This window comes from Akebia trifoliata, chromosome 15, assembly GCF_017979445.1.
Source record: "Akebia trifoliata isolate Shusen 1 chromosome 15, ASM1797944v1, whole genome shotgun sequence".
NCBI lineage: Eukaryota > Viridiplantae > Streptophyta > Magnoliopsida > Ranunculales > Lardizabalaceae > Akebia > Akebia trifoliata.
In genome coordinates, this window is record NC_141389.1 from 25,531,428 (window position 1) to 25,543,571 (window position 12,144).

Sequence of the window (12,144 nt, forward strand, 5' to 3'; positions counted from 1 at the left end):
CTAAGAACTACTAAATTAGGGTGTGTACAAAAAACGTATAAAAAGTGAGTCAAATTATCATTACTCATGGTTAAAATCCTTTGATACCTCATTATAACAAAAATAAAAAATTATTAAGATTTTGTTAATATTTATCAAATAGTGGCAATGGATGATGTTTTTCGATCGAAGTACTAGAATTGGCACCATAAGTTCTATCTATGAGGTATGGTTTTCATTTTCAGTTTAAGCCTAATGCAACTACTTGAATATAGACAAATTTGGTTATATTCACATTTCGGTTGGGATCAGTTGACTCATTAAAATGACATGAAAAAAAAAAAAGGCAAAATCCCAACCATTATAACACAAAAATAAATTGTCTGAATTTATTTAAGAAGACAGGCATTGCCAATGTGTTCTTATTTATCGATGAAGTGGGAGAAGCAGGAGTTTCCTTTTTATCACACTTGCTAATTCATTAAGGAAGTTTAGTCAATTAAATCTCTTTGATTTTTCTATTTTACACGATTCTTTTGAAAGTTGAATTCAAGAGTTAATTTAAAAAGAAAGTACTTAAAAAGCTTGACAGAGGGATTTCTTTTCTAAATGGAGCTTAAAATACAAGATGAGGTCTACCCCCAGGACTTTGTTAACCCATTATGTTTGTTAACAACATTTATTTTAATGACATCATATATTTTTAAAATCGAAAAACCTTTCTAGTCAGTTTTTAAAAAAAAAATGTCATTCATTATATTTCCTCTCTAAAAAAAAAGAAGTTATCTTTGCCGTTGGATTGAATTTTTATAGATTGTTGGATAAAATCCAAAGAAGCCCTAAGTTCATCTCAGATGAATTAGGGTTCCCCACCATTTGAGAAGCTTAAATTACAGATGAGACACTTCACCATCAGTCATCTTTGCCATCTTTCTCAAATGTAATGGCACATGCCAAATGATAAATCTGATCAACCTCCAATAAAATCGGATCGACGACATCATGCCGAATAAGCTCGAACCTTGGATTCCCAAAATGGTGCATCACATTCTCCTTCCTCCCAGTAAAGAAATTATTAATCACATTGTCTCACCTCACCAGTATCTTATCGACTAGATGACTCCCAAGAAACCCAGCACCACTAGTGACCACAATTCTCAATGGTTGTCCCTAAATCCCGGGCGAAACTCTCTCAACCCATAGTTCTCGAATCTGAAATCTGTTTGCGACTTGTAAATGCAAGAGGAAACGATCTGGGATAATGGGTTTTAGAAGGAGAAGGCTTGGATAAGGTGGGTTGAAGGATGAAGAAGGTGGAAGCGATCAAGATACCAACTAGAACGAAGAGGAGTCTTTGTTCTTTGTGGAGGTAACTGATTGATCTTGGGAGAGATCTAGATTGCTTTAGGGTTTTGGTTGAATAAGGAAACGTGTGAGATGTTGGATTCTCTTCGTCTCTTTTGTGATTCAAGCTTGATTGCTTGTGAACCTACTTCATGTTTTAGTTTTTGTAGGTTGAGATGAGACTTCAATGATTTCTAGGGTTTAGTTAGTAGATCAATTGGTGAAATTTGATCGATTTCAAGAATTCATGAAGAAGAGATCGAGTGGTGAGGGCCTTGACAACTGAGAGTTAGTTAAAACACCACAAAAACATGAAGTGGTCTTGTAGGTATTAAAGAGAAATGCTTGAAATGGTTGAGGATTCAACAGTGAAGAGGATTGAAGATTTGAAGAAGATGATACAATAAAGGTATTTCTATAGTTTCAAACATTTGAGTGTATTTTAGACATTTAACCGTCTTCTATAATAGAGGGAAAATGCTGAAATGACAAAAAGTATTTACTGCGCTTATCACAAATCTGACTTGGGATGTGCACATAAACATAGATGTGTTTCCTCGTCATACAAGTAAAAATCATCTAGGGTTATGAATGCATGTCCACATCAGAATTGTGAGAATCACAGTAAATCCTGTATCACCCTACCACGACTCTTAATAGAGAAGAAAGTTTGGAGGACCCATCATGCATTTCACAAGGGGTAATTCAAATTTATCCAAAAAAAATGTATATGAAATGAACTATAAAGACAAGAGTAAATTCTCAAATAATTACGAAAGTTTTCAAAAATTTCAAAAGTGTTACATGTGTTGACACAACTACCACATAATGTTGATAAAATGTTATCAAATTGATAACATTACGTGATTACTTTGTCAACATTAGCAACACTTTGGAAAGCCCGAATACTTTTATTATTATTTGGGAATTTACCTTTAAGAGAAGTCTTAAACCTTATGGACTAATTAGAAAGAAATCCCTTTGTCAAGGTACTTTAAGTAATTTTTTTCTATTTTAAAAAAATTAGGGAAATTGTGAACCATATGTACAAAGAATAGAAATATTCTTACATGCATGGAAAGAATGAGAGAGAGAGAGAGAGGAGAACGAACTATTGATAAAAGATTTTCATTGAAGTAGAAGAAAATGGATGATTTTAATGAAGGAAGTGGAGTAGTATAGAGAGGCATCTAGACAGAAATAGTAATGATTCTGACGTCTGGGTGAGGCTCTACAATTGAATTAAGCTAGATTGATTTTGGATGACCGAAAAAGAAGTGACTTTTTTCTCAGTTAAGACTTAGAACTCTTTCTCTCTTTGTTCTCTTGAAGAAGAAAAAATGAGATCTTAGTTACTCGTGGCACCTACCTAATTTTTCATAATACTCTTTACACCCACTTACTAAAACTCTTAAAAGTCATTGAACAACCTTTAGTAAGCTCTAATCAAAAAAAATTTAGTTGATTCAGTAGGTACTTACCAAAAATTACAAACCCAGTTCAATATGTACCAACATACCAAACATAAGAAAGTTTTGTTCGGTGGGTATCCTATCGAATATTGCAAAACATATTCGATAAGTATCTATTGAATAAAATTTTCTCATGTAACCTTAACACCTCCAATTGAGTTTACCGAATCTATTGTGTAATGTTTGGTAGAAAATTTCATTCAGTTGGATATCGAATCTACTAAAATAAGTTCAGTCTAAACTTATCGAACAAAATCTGTTAAAAAATCTTCATGTTCTTCGATTCAAAATCATTATTCTAAACGTTTTAATTATTGTTTTTTCCATCATCATTTATAATTAATTGCAAAAAAAGTTTAAAAAAAAAAAAAAACATAATCTCCATTGATTCAATCTCTCACGAAACTCAAAAGGAGAAGAAGGTGAAGAAAAAGAAGAATGAGAGAGATGGTGGACAAGAACGAGATAATGGATAGAGAAAATGGTGAGATTGTTGGGATTTTCATTTGATACATAGAGGAGAAGATAGTGGGTGTACAGAGTAATTCAATAAGGGCATAAGTGTAATTTTTTTGTCTTTTTTAAAGGTTCCACTTAAGTTGACGCCTAGAGAGTATATGGTGGGTGTTAGTAGCAAGTCAAATTAAGATACGGTGTTGGTGTTGGAAATATGACTTTTCCCACACAAAAAAAAGCTTCGCCTCGAAAGTCTATTTCATTCCTCATCTTCAAATGAAAAATAATTTTCAATCCAATTGAAAATTATTCGCAAACCTGACCTGTTAAGCAAAACATTATTTTTATCACATATATATATAATTATTGACACCAAACACGTCAAATATTTCTTCAGAAATTCATTTCGGGATGACTGATTTTCTAAAAAGCAAAAATTCTACAGAGTCATGCACACCCTAAGAGAGTTCCAAATCAAAGACTAAATAAACAAACTTTGAGTTGGGCATAGTTTTTTAGTTGGGCCAAAAGCATAGTTTTTTAGTTGGGCATGATGTATAGGCCCAAGGTCAAGACTACAATGCTCATGAGTCACACCCAAAAATACTCGAAACCCAACGGCTAGAAATCACTGTTTGATCCACATTTTCATGGATCAAGCCGGAAATGGTGAGCTACATGGGTGGGCCGTTGTTACATTTGGGTTCACGGTTCACCGTTCTAGAACAAACTTGGTTCATAGGGGTAGGTAGAGAAAATTCATTTTTTGGATTGCTTGTTCGTTCATTTTTTGCATATGTTTAATCGAAGCATGCACGTTACAAGTACGTTCAAATAAAATACAAAATTAAAAATTAAAAATTAAAAATTAAACAAAAACAAATGCATATATTGGTCTAAATGTATACAAGTAGTCATAATAAATAAGTTTCTCTTCATAGTGGAATCAGTGTAATCCGTAGACGTATCCAATGCTAAGAACTTATCTCGGAGATTAGTATAAGCATATATGTTGAGTTTAATCCCACATCGGACACTCATTGCCTTGTCTCTCTCCTTGTAAGCTCCTATGCCTTTCCACTCATTTCTAATTGGTTTTGAGTTTGACCCTCAAATTTTTCATGGTATCTGAGCTAGCCTTTCTCTCCTCCATGTCACCTAGTTCATATCTCCATGTGCTTTGACCCAGTATGGCCCACATGTGAGGGGGCTTACCTATGATTCCTGACCATAGTACAACAAATCGGTACACTTCATACTGATTGTGATTTCATCTTAGCTAGTTTGAAGGAATCTGGTCAATCGGGTCTTGCCATCAAGCCTTGACTACATCCAAGCTCAATTAACCTAAATTTTATTCAGGGTTAAGTTATACCAAGTCCACTAATATGAAGGCCTATAAATAAAGTCAAAATCGGAACAGTTGAACGAGTGTTTAAAAGCCCATCGGGAGAGCCGAAATGGGCATTACGGTTGGCTCTAGGTTCAAGTCCAACACCCTGCTTGCCTAGCAAACAAAAAAAAATCATGATTGATTGTTTGGGTTTCGGGTGTGTAGATGGACTAAGAAGAGCCCAAGATAAGCACATATGCCCATAAATCTTTGACAAATAAAAGCTTATGCCTGACCTGAAACTAACAGCTGAACCCATAAGAACTATATTGGATCGAATTTAATAAACAAAATTGAGGCCTATACATAGCTACTTTAACACCTGGGCCGGGCTTTTTCATGGCCCAGCTGATCCCTGGTTTGTGCCGAGTTTACATTGACCGCAAACAAATTTTTCATAGAGGAAGTATTATTACTTTAATTAGGACTTTTTACAAGCTAATTTATAAGTTCATCTACAATCACGATTGTTTTACAAAAAATTTAGTATCTTTAGTATTATAATTTAGTATCTCTAAACAAGAATATTAAGGGCATGCATGTTTCATCGTAACTAGTGTTAAAAATGTCTATGGTGAGACGAGGGAGTTTCCTGTTACCATAAGATTGCGTAACGGATCTTCAATAAGTCGATATTATTTTGCACTTGTTATTGAAAAATTATTTACTCAAATTCAAGTTATATCTTTGGGACCAGTGAGATAAGACGTCAAATGATTTCAATTATATAGAATTAATGAGAATAATGGTGATACAGACCCATTGCTATGCTCACGGCTTTTAGTAAATTTTCTCCAAAAATCTTTGATACTTATTAAATTGGTAAATCTTTACGATAATTTTATAATTTAACAAAGGGTTGGGGAAGATTTGTAATACCTATTGGACTGTTGTTTAAAATGGTAAATTTATTTTTTTTTTTTTTACTTTATGACTTGCACCATATATATTATTTAGTTTTACATGAAAGCAATATTTTCATAAAATTCTTACATAAATAATAATAATAATTACAAATACTTTAATAATACCAATAGAAATGAACCAAATAACAAACAATGCCAACTGAGCAGGTCATGCCAGATGTTGGACTTGCACTTAATTAGGTCCAGCACACTTGTTGGTATGTCCACCTTTTATATTTTGAATCGGCCACGAGCATAAATAATGACCATCTCATTTTTATTAATAATGCTAAAGTGACCTCAGGCTGGAACCTCATTTCGCACTTCTTGACTGACGTGAAAGTGTATGAGAACCATATCTCATCCACTTTCACATCAACAAGTGCGATATTAGGTTCCAACTTGAGATCACTCCAGCACGACTCTTGTTTTTTATATATATAATCAGGTATCCCTGTAGACAACTGATCGAGTCCGTATCTAGGTTTTTGTCCAGTCCATAGACCATGGTCTTATCCAATGATTAGTCCTAGGGTATGTGTAACGTCCTCACATCACACACACCAAGTAAGTAAGGGTGCATGCGGGTAGCCCTTGAGAAAAAATAATGACCGTCAAGGTGTGGCATATTTAAAAAATTGCTAGAACATTAATCAAATCAATTAAGAACATGATTTTATTTCAGATTATATTTACTTTATGATTTAACAATTGAGAAAAGAATGAGAGAGAGAGAGAGAGAGAAGATTTTTAATAATATCTTTAATTATTTTATCATTTAGGGAAAATTATAAAAATATTTTAATATTTATGTAATTATAATTTTATAAAAATAAAAAATCAAGTCACATAAAAATACGTACTTTATCTAGACAACGATGGATGTACTCTCAGGCACCTTTATTTTCTCAATTGGCAATTAATTAAAGGGGAAAAGTACGATGGGTTAAAAGTATTGAAAACCCATCAACAATGTACTTAAAACATCTACTATGGAGATGTTCACCAGATAAAATATGAATAACTCAGAGATTTTAAAAAGAACAAAAAATTTGGAGAGTTTATGATAAATTGGGGATCCAACTCAAAATCAATTGGGAACAAGTGGAAAGACTCAAGAGCTTATAAGGAGAGAAATAAGGTAATTTTTGTCCGAAGTGGGACTTAACTCAACACGCCCTCACACGTGTGGCCAGACTTGATCAAAACACGTGGAGATATGAACTGAGTGACGTGTGGAGGAGAGAAAATCCCTCTCTAATACCATGATAAATTTGGGGGTCCAACTTAAAACTAATTGACAATGAGTGGAGAGACCCAAGAGCTTATAAGGAGAGAAATAAGATAATTTGTGTCCAATGTGAAACTAAATTCAACAGTATTTGATTGGAATTGTTAAATTCTTATTTTAATTATTGATTTTTTATTTTTTATTTTTTTATTGACCTTATGTACATAATGACATAACACGGGCGCTCTTTCTCTTGCCCATCTCAACGAATAAACAAGAAGCCTCGGTTCACTTCAAAGGCAATCAAATTCTCCAAAATACTTCTCTCAAAGTTTGGATAAAATCTTACATGATTCATTAGATGTTATGAAAGAAATTTATATATACATGACTACTCATAATATGACTCAACCACTAAACACTTCAACAACTAACAAAACTTACATGATCCTATGACTCTAATTTACCACAACTCAACAACGCACATTGCCTACCATAACAACTTACTCATGTTTCCTAACAAACCTAAATGACTATTAGAATATATCAAATACATCATATGCACCCTACTAAACTAATCCCATCTCATACGATTTATGCACTTGTCGTAACAAAGTTCAAATCTGGTAGGGGTTCAATTTTGTTAGTTCTTACAAAATAAAAATAAAAATTGTAAAAAGATTAGGAAGATTTTTGAGATTGAACAAATAATATTTTTGTATTCCTACCAACTTCCATCACCTTCAACCTCCCTCAAAACCTTGTCTTGCTCTTGGGATTTAAATGTTGAAGAAAATAAAATTTTAAGGGTAAAACTGTTATCATATTTCACTTCTAATTTATATGTCATAGATTAATTTGTCAATTAGCCGATTAATCAACATGTCCCTTAATCAAAGTATTTTATGAGTATTTGGTAAATTTCGAAGAGTTTTGTGACTTTTTTTTGTATCAATCATTATGATACGAAATATTATATAACGAAACAAAGAAAAAATATATTTTTTAAGATAAGAGAAAACTACATAAAGTCATTAAAAAAATTATATCATTTTTTTAACGAGTTAGATTCTGATGACCCTTGAAAAATGACTCATGAAAAAATACATGATCTCAAACAGTTAAACACAAAATTCAATGATTGAGATTTATTCGCAAGTTAAGAATATTCCAAATGTGTCAGGATCATGTGTTTTTTCATGGAGAGCGGATCTTCTTTAGTGTTCATGGCCTAGATTTAATTTAATAAGAATAATAATTTTTTGACCTGATCCAAGGTTTTTAAAATGAACAATCACTAAAACTCCCAATTTCACATGATGAGATTTTATTATTTTATTGACGTGACGCTCTATCAACCTTCCAAACACATTATAGAGAGTTATAGCGAAAAAGTATAACAAAAGATCCGCTTCACTCCTCGTGAGTCCTTCGAAACTGAACCCTTTTTTTTAATGATTTTTATTTCTTGTTAGGGGAGAATCGACTTTATAATCCCAACCAAATGTAACGTTGGATTCTATAATCAGATCAAGGCGAAGAATCAAATTCAAGAATCCAAACCAAATCCATTCATGAAACCCACCCCATTTAATAATGCGTTTAACCAAACAGTCTGTCTTTTTCTTTAGGATGCTTCCGTACCCATTATTTCTCCATAGATCCACAGTACATTAATATGATAGATTGATATGATATTGGCAATAATTTACCCTAGATGCAATTAGAGATAGATCACATTCATTTAATGTTGCTATGTGTCCTAATCACTCTCTTACTTTTGGATCTGTCCAAAATTTGATGACACGGATCCCAAGAATTTTCAATCATTTCAATGGTTAGAATCATCACATCACTCGTGCAACTATTGGGACCCACCCACCCACTCCATATTATATTTGCCACAATCATAACAAGAAAACTTATTTAAAGGACCCTCGTGAAAGAATTTCTTTCTAAATAGTTCCTAAGTTTTTTAATGTAGGTTAATAAGACGTTTAGTGAACTTTTTCTTTCTAAATGGTCTCTCGATCTTGTCTTCCACATTTCTCATAATTGAATGCTTTAACCATTCAAACCCATTGTTTTTATCCAAAAATTGGATTTTTGACATCTCAATCAAGTTTCGGATACTCCATTTTGTCGGAAAGAATTTAAGAAAAAAGAAGTCATTTTCAATAATTTTTTCAAATATTTTAAAAATATATGTAAAAAAATAAGATTTTTTGGAAAGAAATAGATCAAGAATGGTTCTTTTGGGAAGTCTTTATCTCAACTTTTTAGTCGATCTTTCCATGTATTTTAGTCAAAAAAAAAATTAGAAAATTGAAAATTGATAGATTTTACCATTGTCGGATTCACTACTTTTTATTTAAAAAGTGGTGAGCTTAATTGACAGTAAATAGTGGTGAGTTCAACCTTTAAAAATTGTGAACTCGACAAAGGACCATTAAGAAAGAAAAAGTTTACTAAATATCCTATCAAACTACCACTTATAACTTAGAGACTATTAAAAAGGAAACCCTTCCATGAGGGATCTTGCATAAATTTTTCTCATAATAATGGCATAAGGGTTTTACATATATCTAAAAAAGGTATAGTTGATTATCATATCCAATCTGATACTCTTGAATCATGATGGAGGACTCGGGATATACTAAGGATTCAATTTGATTAGGATCCAAATATTGAGATCTAATAAAAACCTAATATGATCCAATTCTTATTGGATCAGTTCCAAGTTCAGCCTGATCCTTATTGAATTGGTGCTAGATCAACTGCAAACTAACCTAAACCCGATCCATTTGAAGCCCTAGCTGTACCAAATATAATTTGATAAAACTTAGATTTGGTTGGCATTAGGTGAGTCTAATCAAACAAATAAAATGTACATAAAAAAAATTTGAAGGCCTCATCCACCATCAAAAAGACCTCAAGATGTGTAAAATAAGATTTTGATATTTGTTAGGGATTTCAAGAACTTGTTTTACGAATAACGAGATCTTTTTTACGGTGGATGAGACTTAATAAGACCTTTTTTCCTCACTTTGTTAGTAAGGCTAGTCAGACTCTAATACATATATGTACTTCCACTAAATAACCTAACATTCCCATTTCTCAAAGCCCACACCTAACTCACCTTGGAAAAGTAGAGAAGAGCATCAGAAAGGGGTAGAACTGTAAATTCAACAAAATGACAATTTTGTACTCCAATAACAATAGAATCCTAAAATCTATACAAAAGAAAATAAACTATTAAATAATGGCAACCTTGTTATTCTCAAACCCTCGTCACAATTATTAAAAGAAAATCCCTCTAACGCCACCCACTAATTCATTCTAAAATGGCTAAAAAATAAGAGGGACGTACAGTACTTTGTTTTCTTTACCATATTTTAAGAGAGCTTATAATTCACACCACCTTTTATTATAGACCATTTGATAAATTTATGTATAACACACCATGAAATGTACAAAAGACACACCAAAATAGCTTATGTGGTAAATAATAAAAAATAAAAAAATAAAATAACAAGAAATGAGAAATTATATATTGAATAAGTAATAAGAATGAGAGGTATTAAAATTTATATCATTTTGGCTTCAAACTAAGTTTTTGTAAGATCATCTTCCTTACAATGTCATTAATCGTAGTAGAGTTCGACCTAGTTTTGAATGAATTGATGTAGTTTTTCTATTTTATGATATTACAATATCAAACATTAAATGAATGGAGAAAGGTACATAAAAGCATATTGATTAGTGATTGTGGGGTCACAATTCATAATTGGATAGGGCACCAAGAGCCACCAGGGGCGGAGCCAGGATTTTACCCATGTAGGGGCAAATATCATGGAATTTTTTTCTAGGGGTTTTATAGGAGCAATAGTGGTAGATTTCTTTATCTGTTGTTGTTATTTGTCGTAATAGCTTATGAATAATATAAATTTTTATTCTATTTTAACGAGGGAAAACTAAGAGTGGAAAATTTTTGTTAGGGCAATAGAGACGGATTTCTCTATCCGTTGCTATTATTTGTCGTAAGAGCTCATAAATCCTTAGTATACTTTGAAATTCTTATGAGGGCAAGTGCCTCCATTGTCCCCACTATAAATCTGCCCACGAGAGCCTCTACTCTTCAATCTCTTGAACTTAATATCAACCAATCTTAAATTGATTTATCTTTGTATGGTTTCGAATAGCCCTTCTAATCTGATGAGTAACTCAAATAGAAGAGTTCTTTGATTAAGAAAATAAGAAGAAAAGTAAAAAGATATGATCACTGGAAAAAAATACAAGGTTTGCAGTATATATATATATATATATATATAAAATATTTAATATAAACGATCATCGTTGATATTAAATTGTTTCTTTTAATGGGTTATTATCGATAATGTCCTTTCGTGGCTTTTTTTTTTTTTTTTAATCTTATGTAGGCCACTATGAAGAGAAGTTTTTATGTAGAAATGTGAATTTCTATTTTAAATGGTGTGTGTTAATTATTAGTTCAAGGTTGATAAATAATTTAAGTTGTTCAAGGTGTAATAAGTAAAAGTTGGTGTGCCAATAGAATTTCTCATAAATTAATTGTTTGGTGTGCTAGTAACCTATCTTAGATCACCTAGTATTAATGTTGCATTTATTTTAGGTGATAATTAATAAAATAAAATAAAAAATAACTGTCAATATCTGTGTCCACTCAATCTTATATAAATAGCACTAATCTTTCCCTTCCACATCCCTCTTACAGACATTAGAAGTGAGAGCAGTTGTAGTAGAAGAAAATGGAGATGCAAGAAGACAACAAAAGCTTCTGCAGTCGGCACGTGCGAGACCCATGTAAGTCTTTTGGGCGAAGGTGTAGTCGGCTTGTGAAGGAACAGAGAGCAAAGTTCTACATACTCCGACGCTGTGTAACTATGCTCGTGTGTTGGCACGAGTGTGGAGATTCTTGACACGTGCATTGTGCACTCAAGTATAGATCTATAAAGGAGTGTACATATACACCAAAGTACCAGAGAGAGAGAGAGAGAGAGTTCAAATTTGAGAAAATGTATTCTAATTTGAGAAAGTCATGAGTAAGAAATGTTTGTGAATTTTGGATTCTTGATGTGGGTTATTTTTCTCTATTTATTTTTTTTTCTTAGATTTATATGGTATTATTAGTTGTGTAGCTTTGCATTAATTTGAATACTCTGAATCCTTCTTTCTTTTTTTCTACTTCTTTAGTTGGATCTGATGAACTCTGAAGGAGCTTTGATGAGAAAATTGGATACTTAGTTCGATTTTTTTTTCGGAATTCTTGAAGTGGGTTTTTTGTGATTTAATCATCTTTGTTCTTAATTCAAACGAGGATAATTG

The 12,144-nt window shown here is 32.3% G+C and overlaps 1 protein-coding gene and 1 pseudogene across 1 annotated transcript; one reads left to right on the forward strand and one right to left on the reverse strand.

Moving 5' to 3' along the window:
* Window positions 1-868: 868 nt before the first annotated feature.
* Window positions 869-1,477, reverse strand: LOC147384799 (UDP-glucuronic acid decarboxylase 1 pseudogene; annotated as a pseudogene).
* Window positions 1,478-11,529: 10,052 nt separating this feature from the next.
* On the forward strand, window positions 11,530-11,912 carry LOC147384800 (small polypeptide DEVIL 16-like). Its single transcript, XM_086426099.1, has one exon. The coding sequence runs from the start codon at window positions 11,568-11,570 to the stop codon at window positions 11,736-11,738; it is 171 nt and encodes a 56-aa protein (XP_086282225.1). The 5' UTR covers window positions 11,530-11,567; the 3' UTR covers window positions 11,739-11,912.
* Window positions 11,913-12,144: the final 232 nt, after the last annotated feature.

What these genes read in the sequence shown, in the direction of transcription:
- LOC147384800 (XM_086426099.1), top strand. Translation starts at nt 11,568, where the DNA reads ATGGAGATGCAAGAAGACAACAAAAGCTTCTGCAGTCGGCACGTGCGA.